This window comes from Dendropsophus ebraccatus, chromosome 14 (assembly GCF_027789765.1).
Source record: "Dendropsophus ebraccatus isolate aDenEbr1 chromosome 14, aDenEbr1.pat, whole genome shotgun sequence".
Taxonomy (NCBI): Eukaryota; Metazoa; Chordata; class Amphibia; order Anura; family Hylidae; genus Dendropsophus; species Dendropsophus ebraccatus.
The window spans coordinates 26,304,900-26,330,373 of NC_091467.1; the positions used below are offsets into that span (position 1 = coordinate 26,304,900).

Here is a 25,474-nt window from a genome sequence, read left to right on the forward strand (position 1 = left end):
TGTTCTTGAGGAGAAACATCACAACCAGATGTTTGACAAGGGCTTTCTACCCTCTATAATTTAGAATATATGCATGCTAGGCTCAGGAGAGATATGAAGGATAGGAAGATATAGCTGCTGGCCAGACAACTCTTCACCCGAAAGGTATCTGAAATGTATGGCTAACTTTAGTCCTGAAGAAGCAGAAGATGCATAAAGCCCAAATTGTTAATACAACTGTATGCGGTAAACCACTAAGGGTCCTATTACAAGGGCTGACTATGGCCCGATCATTTTAGTAAGCGAGCGCCAATCTGCTAGATCGGCGGTCGTTAACTGAACCTATTTGACGGCCAGATAATCGGGCAGTAAGGGCTGCATGGACATCGTTAGCAATGTCCATGCAGCACTTGCCCAAACAGCTGATACCTTACCTCTCCCCGCTCCTAGTGTTCTCTCCTGTGCACCACAGCTCCCTGGTCCGCAACCAGGAGTGGGTATAGGTAAGGTATCAGGTGTTTGGGCAATCATCATCAGCGCATCGCTATTACACCTAGCGATGTGCAGTCGTCGCCCGACGATTTTAAGTCCACACCTAAACCAACGATCAGACGATGATCGTTGTCATTGTCTGATCATTGTCTCTATTACACGGAGAGATAAATCGGTTGAATCGGCCCGATTCGGCCGATTATCACTGCGTGTAATAGGGTAGTTTCACTGTAGTGTACATATCACTTTAAGGGTATGGCATTGGCGTTGGGAACTTGATCACCTACCGGACACCTTGATTAAAACCTAATTATTCTCCCATTTAGATCAGCATGTTTTGAAGGGGTTGTTTGAAGGGCTTAGGAAAACATGGCCACTTTCTTCCATAAACAGCACCTCTCCTGTCCTCAGTTTGGGTGTGGGTTTTGTAGCTCAGTTCCACTAAAGTGAATGTAGCTGAATAATATTATCACTCACAACAGGAAGACAGTGGTGGTGCTGTTTTTGCAAGAAAGTAACAGTTTTATTACCAAGCCCGAATAATCCCTTTAATCCACTCACCAGGTCACCTATACAGCAGTGTTAACAGTTTGGTTGGGGGCACAAAAGTGATGATAGATTTCATATGACGGCCATGATGTTGCCCAAACCACAATGACTGGGTTCTGCCTGCCCTGCTTGAGTAATAGATCTCTCTCAACGCCAAAACAGAAAGAAATCTATGAGTGAAGCCACTGGAAACTAGAGATGATCGAACATCGGAAAATCTTAGGTTCTATAGAACTTAAACCTTGTCGAACCTTCCGCATTTGATTCCCGATGCCTTCCTGGTCCGTGGGGAAGAAGGAGACAGCCCAGGTACTGCCTGGAATTCTGGGATTCGGCCTATTACCTAGGCTTAATCCCGGAATTGTAGGCGGTATTCGATCATCTCTACTGGGGACCACCTCCATAACTTGCATTTCGGGCAGCATGATAAATTCACTTTAAATTAAAATTGTTCTCCAGCTTAAAAAAACCCAAAAAACTGATGGCCAATGCTCAAAATAGCGGATCAGTATTAGATCGACAGGGGTCCTACTCCTGGCACATCCACCGAACAGCTTTTCGAAGAGCAACCACTCCAGCCTCTTGTTTACGTCTCTGTGCTATTAATAGTAGTGTTCACTTGAATGAAAGCGCAGAACCTTAAAGTGCCTGAGAAGGTAAAGACCGATCACATGTCGAGGAGGTTGCATCGCTCTTGGGATAGCTTGCAGAAATCCATATGGTTGAGGCTTTGACAACCCTCATGAAAGAAGACGTTTTTGTGTGTGAACAGAACCTAAGAACCGGATAACCCCTTTAAAGTATCTGATCTTCTTTCTTTCTTTAGGATAGTTCAGGACAAACACTTCTTCCCACTATCATCCATCTACTGCCGAAACCCAATTCTGTCCCCGAGACTCGTATTTCAGGCTGCGGTCATTCTGCCTCCTGTAGATCTCATCAGTACCGGGAACGAAAATCTAAAACGGATCTAAAATCTCTCGTTTCAGCGCTCACAAAGTCTTCCTTTTCATGGCTCTCTCTAGGGCTCACATTTTCTCACACACACTGACCCCGCTGATCGCTTCCCATTGTTGCCGGCGTAACAATCCTCCTTCTTGTAATTACGATTCGCACAAACCGCTACAAATCATCGCTATTTTTTTCTATAAACAATTTCCCGTCCTGGTTGTAAGTAGCAGTTACAGCGCAAAGGAAAAGCCTTAATGATGCTTAATAAGACTTTAATAATTATGGAAATGGCTAAATGCTCTTTTATGGGACATCCGTATTGCTTAGCTGCCATTTGCTATCAGTAATTAAAGGAAATGTAAGAAGTGAGAGCCGCATCCTCGTGACTTGTGTGTATCCCTCCAAGAGATTCACTTTATATCTGACGAAAAACAGGAACGTCTTGTCCTAATAGGACCTGAGCCGTTGCCACCGCAGCAGAAATACTTACCAGTGAATCTAATTCTCCAGCGGCCGCCATCTGTAACTACACACCAAGAATATTCCTAATAATACAGCACTGGCCTATTATCTACAGCAGCCCCTAGAGCTTGCAATGTAAACCAACAACCAACAGTCAGTGGCTTAAGGTCCCCATACATCTAATACATACGTCGGCTGTACTGTCGGTATAAGGTGTATGGGGCTCTCCCGATAGACCATCAACACATGTCGTCAGTAGTCATAGGGGTAACCAGCATGATGGAAAATCACTGCCTGAACCTTTTGTTCTAGGAGAGATAAGCCGCAGCCAGAACTCTCTGGCTGAAGCTTACCCCTTCCCATCGAGAACACAGGAGCACTCTCGCTGAATGTTTTTGTTTTGGGAGGATGGGTCAAGTGATCATTTGGCTGTCAGTTGTTGAAAGTGTATGGCCATCTTTAATGAGGGGATCAGGTTAGTGCATGGAAGTATCTAACACGTTGACCCCTAACGACCCGTCTAAAGGTCTTGAGACCACCAAAACAATGGGTTGACAGGAAGACCGTCTAATTTGTATCAGGACCTACCAATTCTCACCACTACAGATGACGTTGGAGAAGAGAATGATCAAGCATGTTGAATTTACACTGCCTGATCCTTTTGTTTCCAGGCAGATTCCCTATCATTAACTCCTAAAAAGGGAATCTCGAATCACTTTCATGCTGCCCGCACCATGAATCAGCTGGGTATCTGCCCTGCCAGACTTGACTGATAGACCTCTCCCTATGCCCAATACACAACAGACATGAGTCGACAGGACTGGGTGACATCCAATAAGTATAGGGGCCTACCGACTCTTGTCTCAACTGAGAACCTCTCAGGAGGACCCCAGGCTTACATTTTTAATGGACGACATGTAATGCTCAATTTCTCCTCTAAGGGCGCTGTAAATAAATTGAACACTTGCTGTAGTGATATTTCAGAGGGAGCGTCTAAAAAAGGGGGATTGAAAATGTGGACAACTCCTTTAAGACTACTCTGCCGCCTATTGCTACCCTGTAATCCTGGGTAAGCTGTGAATGTATTTACATCTGTTTTAGATACTTGTGACCAAGCATTCCTTACGATACAAATAACTCTTCACCTGCCCAGCATAAAGGAGAAAGTGCCCAAGCCATGCACGCATAGGTCTATACAGAAGTCTGTTCATAGCACCACTGTCTGACAAGGAACGGGTTACTCGTCCACAACTTCAGCGACTTGTTATGGCAACAGCACACATTTGAAAAAAAAAAAAAAAAACTATAAGAAAACATGACTTTTCAATTATCACTTGACCAAGTTCACACCTAACATGAAAATGTCTCTAGCGAGCCGTCCTCTGAAGGTCAACTAGGTAAGTGCGCTTCTTACATCTGTATGCAAGAGGGACCTGGCCGCAATGTCTGTACCTTACAAGCTGTAAAGTGGGACCCGTCCTTATGTTTTATAACACAAACTGAAAGGATTCATATGAGGAGGAAGTAAAAAGCGTTGATCCTTGTGAGTGTAATCCGACATTAGGAGGTGGTGAGTGGTAGACGTACTTACCTTTACTCCTAGAAAGGTGGTCAGGGTCGGAATGGTCCACCAGAGAATCCGCCAGCTCTGACACTGGACTCATACAACAAGAGGGTAAAGACCATTAGGGTAGCTTCACACACACCATATTGCAGCGGATTTTCTGCTGCGGATCCGCAGCAGATTTAATCTATATAACTGAACACACCATCAAATCAGCACCAACAAATCACCATCAAAAGGAGAACATCAAAATTGTTTTGTCTGGTGGACCCAAAAAACACCATACAGGGCTTGGGATCTTCTTAGCAATTCAAATGGTTCCCATACGGGAGAATTTCTGTGCCAGTGTTAAAGGTGCAAGTCCTGGTCTGATCATGCATGAAAAAATAATCCAACTAAGGGTGCATTCACACCTACAGGATCCGCAGCAGATCCGCAGCAGATTTGATGATGCAGATTTGATGCTGTGTTCAGTTAGGATCCACAGCAGATCCGCAGCAGAAAATACGCTGCGGATCCGGTAAGTGTGAACGTACCCTACAGTACAAAAAAAAACAGACACACAATACACACACCAACCTAAACCACAACCAAAGCTAACCCCCATAATCTGAGATTATACCTACTATATAGCAAAAAGGAGCAACTGGTCATTTTATGTCGGACAGTAAGGAGAAATGGCTGACAAGTGATCGGTGGGGTCCCTAGCTATCATAGAGTTATCATGTCTACCATGTTCTTAGTGGGATAGCCCCTTTAAGGTGTTTGTTTATACTGTAAATTTGCTCATCTTTAACAAAGTAAAGCGTTTTGTTAGCTCAGCAGTTTGCTTATCAGCCGGATGCCTTTGGGCTCTGTGCCGCGAAAAGTTGGATCCAATCCTGAGAATCGTATCCAGCTTTTCCAGGCACCCAGCGAAGAGAGTCACAGAGTTCAAAGGCAGAAGCAAACTGCTAAGCTAACAAAACACTTTACTTTGTTTAGGCTATGTTCACACTCAGCAAGTTTCGTATTAATCACGGCCGTTGTTGCCAATTTGCAACAACAACCGTGATTAATACAAAACTTACATAGTGCTGCCGTCTATGGAATCCCGGCCGGAGTGTATACACATAGTACCTGTCAGGTCAAACAATGGATTGTGCGGCTCCGGCCGCATGCTCCATTCGGTGCAGCGTGAAATTCAGATGCGGGTGCGCAGTGAAGAACATCTGGCCGGTATTGCAGTACCAGCCGGGATGATCTTCTCTGACACAGGCCGTTCCAAGAACGGTGGGTGTCTTACGCCATGTGAAGATGGCCTTATACCGTAAATTCGCTCATTTCTGGTGCTTCATTTAGATATGTTTTAACCCCTTTTACAAAAGTTTATTGAAGATCCTGGAAATAAATAAATAGAGATCATTGTCAATGTTCACGTAATGTATATAGAAAGCTCTATAAAGTAAGAAAAAAAAAGCAAGGTATCGACATACGACCCACCGTGGGTTTATTACGAAAAAGATCTGGTCCATGTCCTGATGTCAGTGTATTAGGAAAAGATAAGACGTATCTGTTCTGATGCCTGATCACAGAGCACGCTCACTGTATCCTGAAATATTCATGCACTGTCATCTGATCCTAGATCAAGGACACCTTTATATACCTGAACCAAAGGAATATGGATCAGCGCAACGGTGACAGAGTGCAAGCCATGCCAAGAGGTCTGATATCAGGGAGTTATTGGAGGAGATGTGTAGTAATAGCTCCTAAAAGAGGGGGTTTACTCTGTCCCCCGACCCCCGATGCGGCCCCTCTCCCCAGGAGTGGCTGATTATTCTACCGCTGATACACAAGCTGTCAGTGGTAAATGTAATCAGGGACAGAAGTGAGAATTTATCATCCACCATTGACCTGCCGCCTCAGGATGGGAGAATAAGAGCCCTTCTGTAACCCACTGTGTGCCGAGCCAAACACGAGCTGATGCCAAGTCATTTAGTCGATTTTTATACTTTTTTATGCACATAAAAACATAAAATCATATATTGCAGAACGGTCCTGTAGGACGTTGACACCTCGTGACCCATGAATCGCCTACTCTACACAGATCCATCACGTCTGGAGCCAGCCCGAGGTCACCAGACGTGGCCCTTGTCTGAAGGCCTCATATGTTCTCCGACAGCCTCCGTCTTATCATTAACGTCATATTTTTACTGAATTTATGTAAAATCAATGTGTTAATTTAGATAAGGCCAAGTGCCGTTGTAATGATGTATTTGTTACCTGTATTTAAAGGGAGCCAAGAAATCTACCGCAAAAGAACAATTTTGGTAGACGCCAATCACATTTTTTGATGAGTTAGATGAAACCGAATTACCTGGAAGAAATCCATGCAAACAAAGGAAGAATAGGCAGCGTCCAACTAGGTGTCGGCCTGGTTAGATTTGAACCCATGGCCCCAGCGCAAACAAAGTAGTGTTAAACATCAGGATACCAAATGTATGGATGACCCCTCCAACTTCTATGTACCGTAATAGTTGCCATCTTTTTGACTACTAATACATTTTTAAATTTTTTCATCTACTGGTGATTTCTTTAAAATTATTACTTTTTTCCTACTACTAATAAATTTCTATAGGGTTTTTTTTCCTATTAATACATCTTGGGAATTTTCTTCAATTTTTTTTTCCAACCACTAAAATGTTAACTTTTTTAATTACTTCTAGTACATTTTTTTGAATTATGTTTATGACTAGTGGATGTTTGAAATTTTTCAACTACTAGGAAATCTTTTTGGCTACTAGTACTTTTATTTTTAAACTAATGGCCAATTTTCTTCAACTTGAAATTTTTTTTCAACTGCTAGCACTTTTTTTAGGTTAGTATTTTTTTTTACTATTTTAACTACGAGTACATTTCTAGCACAGTATTTATAATAATTATTATTATTATTTCAACTACTTTTTTTTTTTATTTTAGAATATTTGTTCTCAAAAATTTGAAAATTTTTGAAACTAGAACATCAACCAGAGGAGCGGGCGGACAATTCCATGATCACTGTAACCAGTGGCGTAACACAAGAATACACCAGGCCAATAGGGAGGGCAACCCGATCCCCTATATGGCTATGTTTACAGTCAAAATGATGTCCGTTTGTTTTGGATGGCCGTCATTTAATGACAAATCGTGGCCGTTATTTCCAAACAAAAAAAACAGCCATTATTTGCCATTGAATAAAAACAGACACTATTTCAATGGTGTGTGATCTCAGCCTATTAGGGTAAATAGAAATAGTAGATATCTTTTTCCTAGGTTTGCAGTAATGTGTTCTTCCTATATCCGTGATGCAGCATTTTTGCATTTTTGCTCAGAAATGCTCCATAAGGGCCTTAAGGACACAAAGACCTCAGAAGGCTGAAAAAATCCAACTATCAATCTTACAACAAAAGTTGCTCAGCACATATAATCCCATAACATTGCAAATCTTTAAGCACGCACCAAGGAGAGGAGGGAGCCTGGAAGACTTAAAATTTAAGGTACATTTATGAGGCCGCATTGTTAAAATATACTGCAACACATTTGGAGTAATGGTCTTTCCGAGACTTGAATTTTAATCAAAGTCAGAAGATTTGCTCTTTGAGATATGACAGCCTGCGAAAGAGGAGGAGGAAAAAACTCCTTCCAGCTATCTATTCCACACACCCCCAGCACGAGCAAATGTCCTGGGATCAGGCCCCCTGAGCGGAACAGGTAAATCAATCAAACAGGGCGTCATTCAGATCTATCTCTTATAACAACAGAGCCATCTGTGTCCATGTGAGGACACCCTGAGATCTGCCCAACCACACAATATGTCCATTAAAACAGCCAGATTCCTGGGAAACATTATCCAGAAGAACGTAATTTTTTAATATAAAATAGTATTAAAAAACGCATCCAAAAAGTTAAAAAAAAAATCAAAAATGTTCAAATAAAACTATAAATAAATAATAAAAATGTAATCACATTACGTCATGTATACAGGTAATAATAATTATTACAGCTATATCATAGGGGGTCCTTAGATAGAATAAAACCTTCACTTTAACTAGAAGACTTTAGTGTTTTATTCTTTATAGTTATTCACTTGTTTTGTTTCTAAAGTATTATTATTACACTGTTTATGTTCTATGCAATTTTCGCAAAATTTTATGACATACGTTCCAAAAGGAAGAAAAGCCCCAGAATGTGCGCCCTGCTCCCACATGCTAACACGGCGCGCACATTCATGAGACCCCGCTGCCTTTAACTGTACTCTTACCTGTAAATTATTTAGTAATCTAGCAAAGGAAATCTAATGAAACCAATATAGTGTAACATTCATGCTGGTGTCTTTTTTTTTTTTTTTTCAACTCCACCGGTTTATGAGGTTGTATATCTTAACGCATAAGAACGTAGCGAAAATTGGAACATGTACAGGAATAAAGGTGTAATGTGGTTTGTGACTGAAACAGAAAATTAACATATACAATGTTAACAACAAACACAGAAAAAAAATTGTATTTGGCATATGTACACAGGAGTGAATCAACCCACCTGTAATTCCACCACGCTGGAAAACCAAAGTCTACTGGCTAAAGACAACATGCTATAGGGGTAATTTCTAGCACCACAATCACTCCAAAAGATCCAAGGTCAAGTCAAAGTTCTTTGAACTTTATTTTAGTCTTTGGCAAGCCCAAATGCTCAGAAAAGTATCTGGCAAGCCCAAGAGCCCATTGGGACAATAGATGACCAAGGCTCACTTATAGTCACTCGATGTGATCCTGACCAAAATGTGCCACCACAACACTATTAACACCATCTGTGCATCTCAGACCTAAGCAATTAATCTTTAAGCAGAAAATTCTCTGAGATGTGGCCTGTGCGGGCGGGGTTAAATTGCTTGTATCACATGATATAAGAGAGACGTCCTCCGAAGTACTAACAGAACATGGAAAGATAATGAAGCATTAGTAGAGATGAGCGCAACTCAAGCGCGCTTGAATTTGATTGGTTCACATTTGTATTGTCTACCTCTTCCTGTACTCGCGATGAGCAGTAGGACAGACCTTCAGACCCCCACTGGAAGCCTGATGGACAGCCTGCTCAGCCAATCAGTGCTGTAGCAGGGCCCTGTTTTAGTCACTGACAGTCCATCCGCGGGTTGTGGCGCGTTCAGTGCCAGAGATCCGGGAGCCCCGCAAGGGTCCCGATGTAGCAATCCAGGGCTGAAGAGGCACAGGGAGAGGTGAGTGAAAACCCTTTGTTACTTTCCCCTGTGCCCCTTCCTTTTTTTTTTAACTCCTTTAATTCATAGGCTAAAATTAATAAAAAAAAACCAAAAACTATATAGGTCTAATAAGCACATAAATAAGCTTAGCGTGTTAAAAAATAATAGTGAATATGTACATAACATTGCAATTTGATATTATGGAAATAAAGGCAATAATACTCACTTGCTGGAGAGGGGGTGCTATATCCACTGAGAGGAAGCTGGTGCTGGACTCCAGGCAAAGCTCCGGGAGGGGACACACCACCAAGCATGTGAGGAAAGAAGAAGGCATAGTGGGGAACAGGGTATCCATTCATGTGACCTGGCCCAGATGGCGGGCAGGGAGAATCGTTACTAGTCATTGCCAGGTGTCCAGCCTACCAGACTGGCTCAAGCCCTTCGAATTTCCATCTGTGGCTGTCCCAAAGAGGGGATACACCCCCCAAAAGCAAGTGGAAAAGTGAAGTAGATCCAAGGCTCAAAGGATGAGATCCAACGAGAGATTAACACACTTATAGGATTACTGGCCAAAAATCCGGATGAAGGTGATAAAGAGTTCTGCAGACGTCCCGCGTCCCATGGACCGAGGATGGAGCCACCAGACTTCTCGATGATGTGATAGGTACTTGGCACGTTAGGAATCACTGCAAGACAAAATCATGAAAATGTTCCATCTAAGAATTATTGTGATTAAACGAATAAACATGGAAGGTATACAAGAGTAGATAAAGAAATATGGTAAAGTATTTTAGATCTTTCCTTATTTATACCAAGTGTTCTTGATGTAACCAACCCTCTCTTGTCCTAATCTTCTTTACCATCTCTAGAACTTTATTGGTCTTCCACCAGCACCTAAACCAACCCCTGTCTTCTCCCTCTTTATCCACCTTCCTAGTAATATATGCTACTGAATGTAAATATAAAACCATTATACCAAGCCTCAATGGCTTGGAACGGTCATGGACCTTCTCCTGTAATGTCTTCCTAACCATTGGGCTCTCCACTTTATTTTACATTCCTCTTTTTCCACTGCTTTTTCCAGTGTTTTGCCTATTCCCCATCTTTGATGAATAATACCATCTCTTATCCCCACCTATTGCTTCCCTTACCGCCCCCCACTCTATTTCTTCACCACTGCTTTCCCCGTATATACACTTGGGGACAGATGCCTGCAGTGTGGGACGCAGTGGATCCATCACGCTGATTACACGCCGGCCAGGAAGGGGGATTCGAGAGGATTTTTTTTTTATTCTGGGATTTGAGGGTCGTAAATCTCGGCTAGGCGTGAGAAAAGACCCGTCCTTACAGTTCAATTACACCAAGCTAATGAGCCACCCAAGAAAAATGGGGCTATCGAAGATCTGTACAGGAGTCAGAACAAGAGAACGGCAGGGAGGGGGGAGAGATGCACTGCAAAACCAAGACAAATCAAGAGATTGTCAAAAGAGACATTCAGAAAGAAAGAGCAGGACAGACAGTCGCATAAAGATGCGGAGAACAAAAAGGGAAGGACAGAGAGAGACAAGATGAGAAAAGAATCGGAGAGAATAGTACTAAGGCTGTAGTGCAGACAGGTAGAGACACTACACAAAGCACAAGGAGACGGAAACCCAGAGATATCCAGAGAGAACACACATATCAACATAGTAGAGTGGACATACAGCAATGTGGCACATAGAAAAGACAGAGGATGCATAGTATGAGACATACACAGTGCCACATAGCTAGAGACATATACAGAGCAGAGAGAGACAGAGGATAGATGGTAAGAGACATGCACAATGCCACATAGCTAGAGATACACATAAAGCAGAGAAGAGAGAGGATAGACAGTAAGAGACATGCACAGTGGCACACAGCTGGAGACATATATAGAGCAGAGAGAAGAAAATACAGTTTGGCCCGAATTCACTTAAGTGTAATGTGGTGATATATAATGCTGTTGGTTCGGGTCTCTAGGCCATTAGTTGGGTGGGGAATGCAACCATATTACGTTTGTGTGAAAGCAGTCAAAACACAGCAAAAATACAGAAAATACACAGTATGAGCAGTGTGCAGCACAGTGGCCCATAGCTAGGGACACATACTGAGCAGAGATAGAGCATACACAGAGAAAAGGATAGACAGTAAGAGACCCACACCATGGCAGGAGACACTGCCGAGACATAAATACAAAGCAGAGAGCAGACAGACATACACAGCAAAAGAATAGACAGTCAGAGACAGAGAGTATATTAAGGAAAAACATAGCTAAGGCCATACAGATCCACACTGTACAGACAGACAGAATTATGGATAGCAGACATGGGCATGCATACCGGAGATGGTGCGCAGCGATAAGCATGTAAAAAAGCCAAAGCAAATAACATACGCATACAAGGAGGACAGACAGGCAGAAAGCGAGACACAAAAATACACATACAAGACAGGCAAGCAAATAGACACATGAAGAAAGGCCAGCAAACCTAGAGGATAGACAGATAGACACAAAGACGGCAGACACCGACGATGGCAACAAAAGCACCAATAAATCACACGTTCCAGCCATAAAGGACTGGTTGGAACAACTGCATGAGTAAATAGTCAAAATGATGGTTCACAGCTGAGGAAATCTATTCCTAATGGCCAGAAAACTGAGCAGACTTATAACTTCTGGACATTGGTCATCATCACACCATGGTCCTGTCTGTACAAAGTGCAGGATGGCGACAGCACCACCATCCAGCGGTCCTTTTAAAGATTTACTTCCACATGCAATGTTTCGGACAACTTTGACAAAGGCTATAGTGTTTGGCCGAAACGTTGAATCCTGGTGCTGTTGTCGCCGTCCTGTAGTTCTTAGACTGGACAAAACCCCCTAGAGGACTTGTACCCGCACCTGTTACACAAGTTACCGCTCACCAGCCATCTACTTCATGGTCCCAGCTCTATTTAGATCACTGATTATCTAGATGCAAATGGTCTGATACAATATTGGACCCCAGATCTTTGGGCACAACAGAAGACATAGGATCCATCTTCAGCTTATACAATACATCCACAGTTTACTTGCCATACAGTCTTTGCTGTTATGGTTGAACACATTTGTCCTATCAATCACTATATAGGGCCTTTACTCCTCCTCTCATCACAGGAACACTCAATATTCATGTATATTAGGGAAACAGCAAACATAGCATAAGGCCAAAATAACATTAGGCTGCATTATGTGCCGGGGGCTTTATGGTCAACTTTCTTATGTTTTCTCCAGGGAAAACCAACCTATCGATCGCATATGGTACCTACCAGCCAAGCAATGCTCAGCCGGCAGTTGTCTAAGGCCTATATTGAACTTGACATTGACAGATATAGAGCAGGGGTAAAGCCAGGCCAAGAGACGTTCACACATGATCCAGTTACAGGGAGCAAGCCCAATAAGTAAGTGCTGAGTAAGGAAATAGGCGCTGCTCCTGCCTACATACATCAACGTAAGGGTTCCTGAGATTTCCACTTATTGTCCCGCTGATAATCTTAAATATTACATATCCACAATCCATCAACCGGGTGATTAAAAAAACCTCTCCAAGCCAATCTCCATCACAAATGCTTATTGTTCTGTGGTTATGGTTCACATTGGACCAATAACGTCTCTGCATGAATGAGCCTTAAGAGGCAACAGATACGAGATGGGTAAAACGCTCCTATGATGATCGATAAGGTGGGCTGGTTGTGGAAATACAAGAACGACCAGACAAAAGCCAGACAGATTTTCAGCAAATATAAGCCTTGCACAATACATTGTGCAAATGTCCTATACGCTGGCATGAAGTCAGCCGACTCTCCAGACAAGGAAGTAGTTATAATCCCATCTAGATAACCTTGTTAATCACATGCAGAATATGAAGCTTACCGCTGAGCGCCCTCCTGCCGACAGCAAATAAGGTGTGGAAAAACCTCATCCCCCCCCCCACACACACACACACAAAGTATAGCACTTTAGGGAAAACATTTATTGGTTATTGATATACCCTGTTTCCCCCAAAAAATACATCCCCTGAAAATAACACCTAGAAGAGGTTTTGCGGAGTTGCTAAATATAAGGCCTCCCCCGAAAGACCAAGTAAAGATTTTGTTTGGAAGTACACCCGCTAAACAGAACACCAGGGCTTTACCATCCGTTGCAGAGCAGCTCAATGCAGGACATGAAGACCGTCACCGGCCGTTAACCCTTATGTTTCTTTCCATGTGCAGGCAAGGCATCAAGAGGCCCGTCGCCTGCCTCCATGCCCATTGTACCCTACCGCCAAATGTAGAGCTGCACACAGTCTGCTGTTATCCCGTCTCCTGCCTCTATACCATATGCTGTCCCTGCTGTGCTGTATGCGTGTGCTGTGATGAGCTCCACCTAGTGGCTGGAAGCCGCCATACCGTACACTCTGTCCGTGCTGTGTATGTGACATGTGAACTCTTATTCACGGAAAAATAAGACATCCCCTGAAAATAAGACCTAGCCAATCTTTGGGAGCAAAAATTAATATAATACAGTATCCTATTTATGGGGAAACATGGTATATGGATGCTATGTAGTGCCTGTACCACTGCTATTGTAGCAATGTAGCAATGTAAGCGTGGGATCAGGAACAGGCCAATCCTTAGACTAGAGTGTGCGTTGTGGTGCTGACACATTGCGCTACAATGCAGGTGGTGTATTTATAAAAAGCCTTAGGTAAGTATGGGGCACATGCGGTGGACTACATAAAGAGCCTGATGGAGCTGTTGTTGGCCTGAGAAGTAGGCCTCAGCTTGTCAGCTGAAGAGGGTGGGTGACCATATATGTGTGTAGGAGATGCATGAAGGGTCATCTGAACTTAGTGCAAAGACTCATAGCATATAGCAGTGGTCTGCTGCTGCCGCTCCTATTCCACGGAGCGACGGCAGCAGATCATTGCTGTATGAGTCGTTTGTCTTTCAACATGTTGAAAGACAAACGACTGCAATGATCAGCTAACATTGTTCATGTCGGCTGATCGTTGCCTCCTATTACAAGGAATGATTATCGGCCGTAACGGCGGATATTGGACGAATACGGCCAATAATTGCTCTGTGTAATAGTTCTAAGGAACTAAAAGGCTAGGGAGGCTGATGGGGGAAATGCTGGGAAGAAGGCCTCATGAACATGGATCCATGCAAATACGTACTACAGGACAAGGTAAAGGAGAGTGGTCCTTAAAGAATTAACACCCAGATTTGGACAAGACTGAGCGACAGGAACAGTACTAAGCAGAGTAGGGGGACACGTAAGCTCACACTCAGGTTGTTTTGGATCAGAATCTGCAGTCACAAAGACTGGAGGCGCAGGGTAAAACAAGGCAAAGCAAAAACGTTCCAATATAACAATCGTCATCTGTCACGACCAGCCATTCACGTATTTATTTGACTAGGCCAAGTAATTCACATGGCCCGGGGCATGGTGGGAACGTCTGTAGTCAATGCTAGAATCAATGCATGGGACCGATTACCTAAATCTCCTTGACAAATGTTTATGTGGCACACAGGAAAAAATCTAATGACATTAACAGAGAGAGAGAGAGAGCAAAACAATGGTCAAGATGTAGCCACAAAAGAATAAGAGGCTGATCCAAAAAAAAAGAGGATGGCTCGGATACAGAATATGCGTGGAAATAAATATGTAAATGCAACAGGAAGAGAAGCATGTAAGTGTATAAGACAAGAAACTGGAGCAGACGTAAAGTGACCAGGCCGCCACTTTCGTACACAATGCCAGGCTGTGCTTGTCCTAAAATGGCCTTGCAAGACACATTTTAATAGGTTCTGCATGAAAGCCGAGTCTGGAAACACAACCCCAATCCTCAACTGCTGGCGCCGGGCCAGCCTTTCCCAGAACAGTGCAGTTTAAAGGGATACCAAACTATTTTTTTCCGTCTTTTACAGGACCACTAAACGTAAGAAGCCAATTGCTGGAAATTACTAGTAACATTTACAAACATGGATGCAAAAAAAAAAAAAAAAAGCTGCGGTGACTTGTATGAACTATAAAAATGCTGATCCGGGGGAAAGTTTTTTTTTTTTTATCCTCGTCAGTATTGCTGTGTCTTTGAAGACGTTGAATTAGCTACATCATAGGGAAAATACACATGTGTAATCGAAGGTGACACATGTAAACCGACATGTGAAACCTGCAGAGGGGCTTCCCCAGAGAGATGACAGAGAACCACGTGGAATGTATTATGCACTACCTGAGGATACTGCACCTGGGGACTAACTGCATAGATAAATATAGATGTTCAATTCACATTCAGTGAGACTTGTGACTAAACAGAGGGAATGGAGCAGAGGTTAATAACTGAGGTACTTAGGGTACAAGGAAACTCTCTTCTTGTGATTGGTGAAAAGTCTTCTAGAGTGGTCATTGTTAGACAAACTTCTAGCTATACCATCTCAAGTAGTGCAAATCACACCTTAAGTCAGATTTCACTTAATCGAATTGAGAAACTGTGTCAGGTTGATGCCTGAGCTACACAGTCCAATGCCAGCTTGGCTGAACAAAGGGCAACTGGCCTCCATAAATTTGTAGGTTACTACATTTTTTGAATTTTACTGAATGATAGAGCGTCTCAAGTGGTAGGTAGTAGAAATGACCAAAACTGGAGCGTCCTCGGGTCCGTCTGAACCTGAGTGAGCGGCATTTGATTACCGGTGGCGGAAGAGGTTGGATGCGGCCCTAAGGCAGCCTGGAAAATATGGATGTATCCATAGGCTGTACACTAGGGTTTGGATGGACCCAAGCATGCTCGAGTTGCGCTCATCCCTAGTAAGCAATGATTGGGTAAACGTGCAAAGACTTTTAGTTCCTCCAAAGTTGAACCACGGCAAAAGTCTGTGCTACAAGATGGCGCTGTGATCTGTTCTGATCATTATGATACTATTATTATGATGTTATCTATTATGACGCACTGGTTGCCAAGTACCCAATTTTGTCCCTTTCGATTGCGTGAATTATCATGAAGTTGTTTCACTTCCTGTTACGATAAAGCTTAGTTGCACACATTTTTTTTTTCTTTATAAGATTTATGCAAGAAGCCATGAATTCTTACGACACATCTGACGAGTATGAAGAAAATGTGATGTTTACTGTACTGAAGAGATTTCTTAAACAATATATATACACATATATATATATATATATATATATACATATCACCAGCTCACCAGGGGACCAAAGAGTTAAGTCCATCTGCCTTGTAATAAACTCACGCCCCCATAAAATTTTAGGAGATTCCCCACAGACACAGAAAACTTACAAATACATAGGCTAAGTGCTCACACAAAAGGGCAGGGAGCTGCAGTTTGATAGCACAGGCTCTCCCCACCCACAGCTGTAACCCTTTCCTTGCCCTGTCAGTGGTATGAGTGCAAGAACAGGGGGGCCAGGCTTGGCCCGGTCTTACCTAAAATTAAATCTGGGTTTAGGCGATGTAGGGACAGCAGCCAGACATACATACTAAGGATGGAGGGGGGGAAGGCGGTATAGAGGAGGAGGCCCAGAGGGTGGAGAGAGGAGTGAAAAATGGGACCTGGAGAATAATATATTATGAGGAAGACAGATGCTTCAGCCTCTGGAATCTACTCTGTGCTAATAAGACTGCCATGATGCAGCCCAAAGACGCTTGCATCTTATGGTATATCAGGATCAGGGCTGACGCCTACAGAATTTATATTTATATTAGTAGTAGCTGGCTCTAAATGTGATGCTGCGAATGCACCATTGTAAAAATCGCAAACTCTGTCGACAAGTATCATGGAATGTAGGCAAATAAACTATGCTCTATATCCCAACCCTCCCCTCCGAACGTGCAGCCAGATATGTCACATCCATAAGATATAGTTAAGTGGGAATACATGTGTGCGTGATTACAGCTCCTCTTCTCTTGCCCTCCACCCGTCTGCTCTCTCCCCGATCTCGTTTCTTGTTTTTCAGATGTTTGGCCTGGAGATTCTCTCCAGGAAGTTGGTGTTCCTTCCCCTCTAGAGAGAGCCAAAGAGAAGGGGGGTGGGAGAGAAAAAGGGAAGACGGACAGAAAGGGGAAAGTGGGAGAGTGAGGGGGAAAGTGGTGGAGGAGAATAACACGGGAAAGATCATACAAAGATAGAAGATTGATCCATAGGAAGGCGAGAGAAGGAAGAGGTGGCCAGGAAAGATGGGATAGATAAGGATGATGGAAAATAGGTCGATAATATGAATGCATTTTTTGCATTTGTATTAAATGCCTAAATGTGGGTCCGTATTATGGAGACAAAAATGCACATTGTGTAAAAACAGCCAAAGCAAGAGGTAGAGCAAAAAGGAGTCAAGAGTTGTAAATTGCTGGGAGGGGGACATGGGAGGCATGGGGCCTTTGCTGGACTGGTCCCAGTTCTTCAAAAATATATATATAAGAGAGTGGTTAGGGCTCTATTACACGGGCCGACTACTATCAATTTAGTAAACTGGACTTATTAGACGGCCCGATAATCGGGCAGCAAGGGCTGCATGGACATTGTAAGCGATGTCCATGCTGCCCTTGCCCAAACACCTGATAACTTACCTCTCCTCGCTCCTGGTCTTCTCTTCCATGCTCCACATTTTCCATCTGAGCGCATCTGAGGACCAAAGGAGAGAAGAACGGGAGTGGGCAGAGGTAAGATGGGCAACCATCAGCTGTGCATTGCTGTTACAGGTAGCAATGCACGGTAGGGGCCTGACGATTTTAGGTCCAAACCTAAACCAACGATCAGCCGATGATTGTTTTTAATCGACTGAACTTTGTCTCTATTACACGGAGCGATAATTGGCCCTATTTGGCCGATTATCACTGTTTAATAGGGCCCTAACCCTCCATTATGTTAGGTGCCCAAAAAATAAACATGTTGCCGATACTAAACACTTCAGAACACACCAGTCACAATTTTTTCAAGATCTCCCATGGAAGAATCCTTTAGGCTTTTACCTGCTGCATAGAATCCTTCTACATTATGGTAAAGTTTTGGGGACCAAGACTAAAGACTCCTGACTCTCCACAGACAGATGTTGTCTCTGAAGCCATACATGCCATACTATCTGGCCACCCTAAGACCTCATGTATATAGGAGGGCTATATCTATAGAGCCTGCACACAGATGCATGGAACTCCACTCTACAAAGCATTAGACACATGTTCTACCGCCATGCTTATACTCCTCCATAATACGGCATCTAAAAGCGCATAATATGAGACCCTTTTTGCCGATAATCTCTGCCCCAATTAGGCCGATAATCACTACGTCTGAGACTTCTATTATAGCTGTTGTATGCAAACTGTGACTGCTGTGATACTGCAACTCCCAATATGCTCTGACAACTACAGTATACAACTGCATTAGATGATGAAAATACAGGTGCAAAGAACAACAACATCCATTATCTATGTTAAAGCTTCATGGCAGCTAAACATGGAAAAGGAGTACGAAAAACCAGCACTGCTAAGTAAGACTATAATCTGCAGTTTACGTTAACCACTCACGAGACGCTCTCACTTCCCTTCTCTCTCTGGTCTCTGTTTCCGCTGTGCCCCCACCTCCTCCCACCAACCCAACCCAGACATGCTGTACTACACCCCCCATCCCTGGCTGACCTCATACTTCCTGGCGTGACTACCAGCTGTGCCCGGCAAAATGCCACTTCCTGTCACTAGCACTCACGGGTAGACAATTCAGACTCTCACTTCCTGAAACGTACACCCCTACTTTTTATATTAATTCGATGCAGATTTTATATCTCTATATCCTACCACTCAAGAATGTTAAAGTCACAGTGTGTTTTTCTTGCAGGCCCAGGGCTGTATTTCCTGGAAACGTACAAGCTGAAATGAACCTGAATGACTCGAGATTCCTGGAATTCCGCCCCAAGACAGACAGGTGAAGAAAGAGACAAAAAACACAGACATGACAGCCACAAACAACTAAGGTCACTCCTGAATGCTAACGCTACGTTCACGTGGTGTTTTCGCCATACAGCTGAGACCTACGTTTTTACACTATATTGCAAAACATGAATACTGCTAGAGAGAGATGCAATATGATTTGTATATACTGGAAACTTTTTCTTATCCATTTCCATTGTATATAAAAAAATATCACTGTAATATGGAAATCTATGATCCCGTCCAGGTTATCTACAATAAGCAGATCACAGTATATCATACAGAACCCAGCACTGTGTGATCCTGATAATCTACAGTCAGGAGATCACTGTACATTATATAGATCCCAGCACTGTGTGATCCTGATAATCTACAGTCAGGAGATCACTGTACATTATATAGATCCCAGCACTGTGTGATCCTGATAATCTACAGTCAGGAGATCACTGTACATTATATAGATCCCAGCATTGTGGGATCCTGATAATCTACAGTCAGGAGATCACTGTACATTATATAGATCCCAGCACTGTGTGATCCTGATAATCTACAGTCAGGAGATCACTGTACATTATATAGATCCCAGCACTGTGGGATCCTGATAATCTACAGTCAGGAGATCACTGTACATTATATAGATCCCAGCACTGTGTGATCCTGATAATCTACAGTCAGGAAATCACTGTACATTATATAGATCCCAGCATTGTGGAATCCTGATAATTTACAGTCAGGAGATCACTGTACATTATATAGATCCCAGCACTGTGTGATGCTGTCCTGATAATCTACAGTCAGACAACTGTACATTATATAGATCCCAGCACTGTGTGATCCTGATAATCTACAGTCAGAAGATCATTGAATATTATATAGATCCCAGTATTGTGTGATCCTAATAATCTACAATCAGGAGATCACTGTACATTATATAGATCCTAGCACTGTGTGATCCTGTCCTGATAATCTACAGTCAGGAGATCACTGTACATTATATAGATCCCAGCACTGTGTGATCCTTATAATCTATAGTCAGGAGATCACTGTACATGATATAGATCCCAGAACTGTGTGATCCTAATAATCTACAGTCAGGAGATCACTGTACATTATATAGATCCTAGCACTGTGTGATCCTGTCCTGATAATCTACAGTCAGGAGATCACTGTACATTATATAGATCCCAGCACTGTGTGATCCTGATAATCTACAGTCAGGAGATCACTGTACATTATATAGATCCCAGCACTGTGTGATCCTGATGATCTACAGACAGGAGATCACTGTACATGATATAGATCACAGCACTGTGTGATCCTGATACTCTATAGTTAGGAGATCACTGTACATTATATAGATCCCAGTATTGTGTGATCCTGATAATCTACATTTCATTATATAGATCCCAGCACTGTGTGATCCTGATAATCTATAGTCAGGAGATCACTGTACATTATATAGATCCCAGCACTGTGTCATCCTGTCCTGATAGTTTATAATAGATCACTGTACATTATATAGATCCCAGCACTGTCATCTTGTCCTGATAGTGTATAATAGATCACTGTACATTATGTAGATCCCAGCACTGTGTGATCCTGTCCTGACACACTGCACCACAGTGAACTGTACAGAAACCAAGCAATGACTCAGGGACTTGTGCATGGCCCTGGCCCACACACGCTCACACACCAGGACACAGAATAATTTCCATGTTCTCCACATGTGTGAGGTTTTACTACAAGGACTGTGACTCTATATTTAGGTATAAACATGAACTACACTCCAAAAACAGATCCGTGTGCTTCCAATTAACACTTCCAGTGGGAAGATGTAACTCATTCTGTGCCACCGTGCCAGAAATCTGCTGGTGAAGACAGTTCCGTGCTCCCCCCCCCCTCCTCGGGACACCCCCGTCACCACTAACACTACAAGAAGTCTCTGGGCCAACAGGCTGAACACTGCTTAAGTGACATTTCTAAGGCTGTCTCCAAGTATTACTAATAGGACATATTCTAGACGTGCGGCCCTATAAATCATGGGTGACGGCAAAATAGGGGGAAAAATGTGCTTTACTACTGACTGTGACTTCATGTCTCCATTATTATTGCAAAGGCTGGGACTATCCTCACAGTCACACTGCCCAGACTGATGACGGGGTAGCACTGGCCATGTCATTATCTCCTGTTTTTTTTATTTAGTCCAGTCGCTGGAAAGAGTTTTTTTTTTGTTTTTGCCAGATTTTAGTTGTTTCTGGTTGTTGCTCCCTTAAAGTGTAGCTGTCGTTATAACTTTCAAAATCTAAATCAACAGTAGATGTGATATAAAGCAAGTTTGTAATTTACATTCATTATTATTTTTTTTTTTAGTTATCACAGGAAACACGCCACTTCCTGTTTCCTGACTCTTTTTTTCTCAAAGAGTCAGAAAACAGGAAGTCCTATTTTTCCCAGGCTATCTGAGCGGTCAAAGAGAGAAGGCAGTCACATTGAGCTGTGACTCTCTGTACTGGCCAGAATTCCTGTGTTTAGCCTCTTTTTTTTTTCAACCAACACAAGTCAGAAGATCTGCCTTCAGGAGACTGGACCTGGATTTCTGGTAAGTACAGCTTTGTTTTACAACATGACAACATCAAAAAATAATGAATGTATATTGCAAACTTGCTTTATATCAAATCTACTGTTGTTTTGAATTTTGAAAGTTATAACGATAGGTACACTTTAAGGTTATTTAAAGGTTCCATTCAGCTCTGTTCAGCTGCTGGTGATAGTGCTTGGCACCGTCTGTGATTTCGGTCTTGCCCTGTCTGCTATTTGAGAAGTTAGCATTAGCTTTTGGTTGCCTGTCTGCTTTTATTGCTATCATTGCATTCAGTTGTCTGGCCTCTTCCATCACTGTTTCTGTTGTACTGTATTGTCCAGCTAGATCTGGTCCTTGCTTGTTTGTTGTTTCACGAGTCATCCTGCAAGTACTACAACTCTTATCTGCCACACTCAACCCTGGTGAGTTGTTACTCATTCATCCTTCAGGTACTACAACCTCTATGGCCCAGTTCACACTGAGCAAAAATGGCGGAGTTCCGCAGCTCTTCGCTGCAGAATCCCGCCATGCTTAGTGTCCTGCAGTATCTCTATGGAAAGGCGTGCGCGCCTCCGCTTCCTCCCCTGCACCAAAACTGGAGATAAGAGTGGTGCTGTCTCTGGAAGAAAGAGGTCATCTTTTTGTAGCGCTGGATATTCCCAAAAAAATGCAACAATGTGTTGGTTTTTTTTGTTTTGTTTTTTAGCATTTTTAGTGAAAAGTAATCTACCATACAGGTAACAAAAATGGCACCTAGTACAACTCCGCCTGCAAAATGTAACTATGAAAAAAAAACAAAAAACGTTATGACCAGCAAGATGCAAAGACCTTTGTAGTGGGGGGAAAAAATTTAAAGGGTATGTCCATGTCATAAAGATGGGATCCTGGCCCCTTCCAAGCCGCGTGGCTGTTTACGTAAGTTCCATTGACTTTAATGTGAGTTGCATATAGCATAGCCCCATGCTGTATACTCCTGGAGTTACATAAACATTGTAGTTTGCTAAAAACAGGCGCGCTTTCGCTGTTTTTAACTTTCAAATCACTTCTGGTGACCACAGACAGGCCAGAGGGAAACGGGAAGCGATCTTCACAAGATGACCATACCCCTTTATTATGAAATTTTATACGACTCCGATTACAATTTGGGAAGATTTATTGCGCCTTCTTGTAGTATGAATTTCTTTGTTGCCGACGGCAACCAATCACAGCTCAGCTCTTATTTCTTATATTGCTTTGATAAATTGAACACTGAGCGGTTATTGGTTGCTATGCGCGCTGTGATGTGGTTGCTATCGGCAACAAAGAAAATCTTACTTTCTGACAGCGCCATAAACCTCCCTCTTTGTGTTAAATTGCTTGAACATCTCTGTAGTTTATTACAATGTATCCAATCAGAGTCAGGCTTGTTTAGCTCACAGAGCATTGTCTACATCATTGTTATTGCTTGTCAGCTGTTGCAAAACTACAACGCCCATAAGGCCCTGGACTAGACTCTGTACAGATACTGGAGATTTTGTGTACTAGACAAATATATCCGTATACTATTCTAAGAGTACTGACACTATATAGCTGTCCTGAAAATCATGTGATGCAGTGTGTGACCTATGACCCCTGTCTCTCTGAACAGTATGTCACATGATCCTTTTCAACTGTGGAATGCAGTAGATCTGTTGCACAAGTATGGAGTTATCCTTTAACAATGGTCCGTCCCGGTCTCATCTCTATGTATATTTGTAACCTAGCAGATGTTTATTACAGTATTGCTGATAAAGTGATGCCTTAATATGTTTTAACAGGTTAAAAGTTGGTCAGGGTATTGCTATACCGTAGTGTTCCCCAACCTGGGGCTCTCAGCTATAGCAAACTACAGGGTCTGGGCATTGTGGGAGTTGTAGTGTTGCAATAGTTGAAGAACACCACTCTGTGTATCTGTCGTGTCAGCACTGTTGATATTCATGCTAGTCGTGTCTGGTGACATATTAATAACCAGGCACACGTGTCCGTCCGTATAAGTCGTGCTATTTCTTTAACTTAGTGTTTGACATATTGCAAACCACAATGACCTAAAGCAGTTGCACAATGTATACCTTTACATAGTCACACCACTATTAGCTGTGCCAAGAAGTACAGGAGGACAGCACAATGAAATGTTACACTAAGCAAAAAAAAAAACAAAAAAAAAAACAGAACGCCACAATGTGAAAGGCAGCAATGTGCAAAGTACTATACTAAACACCATAGCTCTATTGAATACTATGGAAATGCACTTGACAGGGTGCAAAAGTAAGAACTATGTTTACCTTATAAAAACCTTTAGGGTGCGTTCACACGTACAGGATCCGTAGCAGATTTGAAGTTGGAGATTTAAAGCAAATCAAATCTGAGCCAACAAATCTGCCTCGGATCTGCTGCAGATTTAAATCTGCACCATCCAAACTGCTACAGATCTGCTGCGAATCCTGTACGTGTGAACACAGCCTTACAGATAAAATGCAGTGTACTGTCTCTTTAAAAAAAAAAAACCAACAACAACTTTTTACACGTCAAAAGTAAGGGTAATATTACACAGGCCGATGGGGGCCCGATAATAACTGTAGATGAGCGCCGACATGCTAGATCGGTGCTCGTTTACTGGGCCTATTACACGGCCCGATTATTGTTTAACAAGGGCTGCATGGCTAACAAGGGCTTCTTCTCCCTGGGTCCCGAACGATTCAGCTTCAGAGCGGCCTGTCTCAGCTGACAGGCCGCTCAGCCAATCACTGCCCGCAGCGGTCCTGGCCTGTGATTGGCTGAGCGGCCTGTCAGCTCAGACAGGCCACTCTGAAGCTGGAGCGCGCGGGACACGGGAAGAAGAAGACCGCAAGAGGAGCCCTGCCGCCTGGATAGGTAATGTAAATAGTCAGTCGCTGGCCGCGCACCGCTATTACATGTAGCGATGCGCGGTCGGCGCCCGACAATTATAGGTTCAAACCTAGATATGAGCGAACCGGGTTCAGGTTCGAGTTGATCCGAACCCGAACGATCGGCATTTGATTTGTGGCGGCTGCTGAACTTGGATAAAGCTCTAAGGTTGTCTGGAAAACATGGATACAGCCAATGACTATATCCGTGTTTTCCACATAGCCTTAGGGCTTTATCCAACTTCAGCAGCCACTGCTAATCGAATGCCGAAAGTTCGGGTTCGGATGGACTCGAGAATGTTTGAGGTTCGCTCATCTCTATTCAAACCTATATCAACGATCAGCTGATGATCGTTGTCATTGGCAGATCATTTTATTTATTACACGGAGCGATAATCGGCCCGATCTAGCAGATTATCGCTCCATGTAATAAATTATCGCTCTGTGGAATAGGCCCCTAAGTATGAGTGAAGCAATGATCGGCTTTTGAATCCCGCTGTCTGGCCGCTCCATAGAGAAGGTGGAGACAGCCTGAAGATCGTCTGGAAGACATGGATACAGCCTTTTCCAGGGGTATATTCATGTGTTCTGGCTGGTCCACAGGCTTTCTATGCCTTTTCCATAGAGTGGGCAAACAGTGGGATTCAAAAGCCAATCATTACGCTTCGTACAAAGTGCTTCTCCCAGCTCTATCTAGAGATAAGTAGGAGTCCGAACACCCAGATCCTGATTTGTCAAAAGTTTTATAAAGTGGCAGTAATACTTTAAAAATGGTAACTAAGC

At 42.9% G+C, this 25,474-nt stretch overlaps 1 protein-coding gene across 6 annotated transcripts in view; it reads right to left on the bottom strand.

The window, feature by feature from the left end:
* Positions 1-25,474, bottom strand: part of RARA (retinoic acid receptor alpha) — a 149,155-nt gene that overhangs the window by 49,983 nt on the left and 73,698 nt on the right. For all 6 annotated transcript variants that reach the window (XM_069953815.1, XM_069953817.1, XM_069953820.1 and 3 more), the window contains one exon: positions 9,454-9,913. In XM_069953815.1, coding sequence (XP_069809916.1) covers positions 9,454-9,631 — 178 coding nt within the window. In that variant the 5' untranslated portion in view covers positions 9,632-9,913. The remainder of the gene's footprint in view (positions 1-9,453; positions 9,914-25,474) is intronic.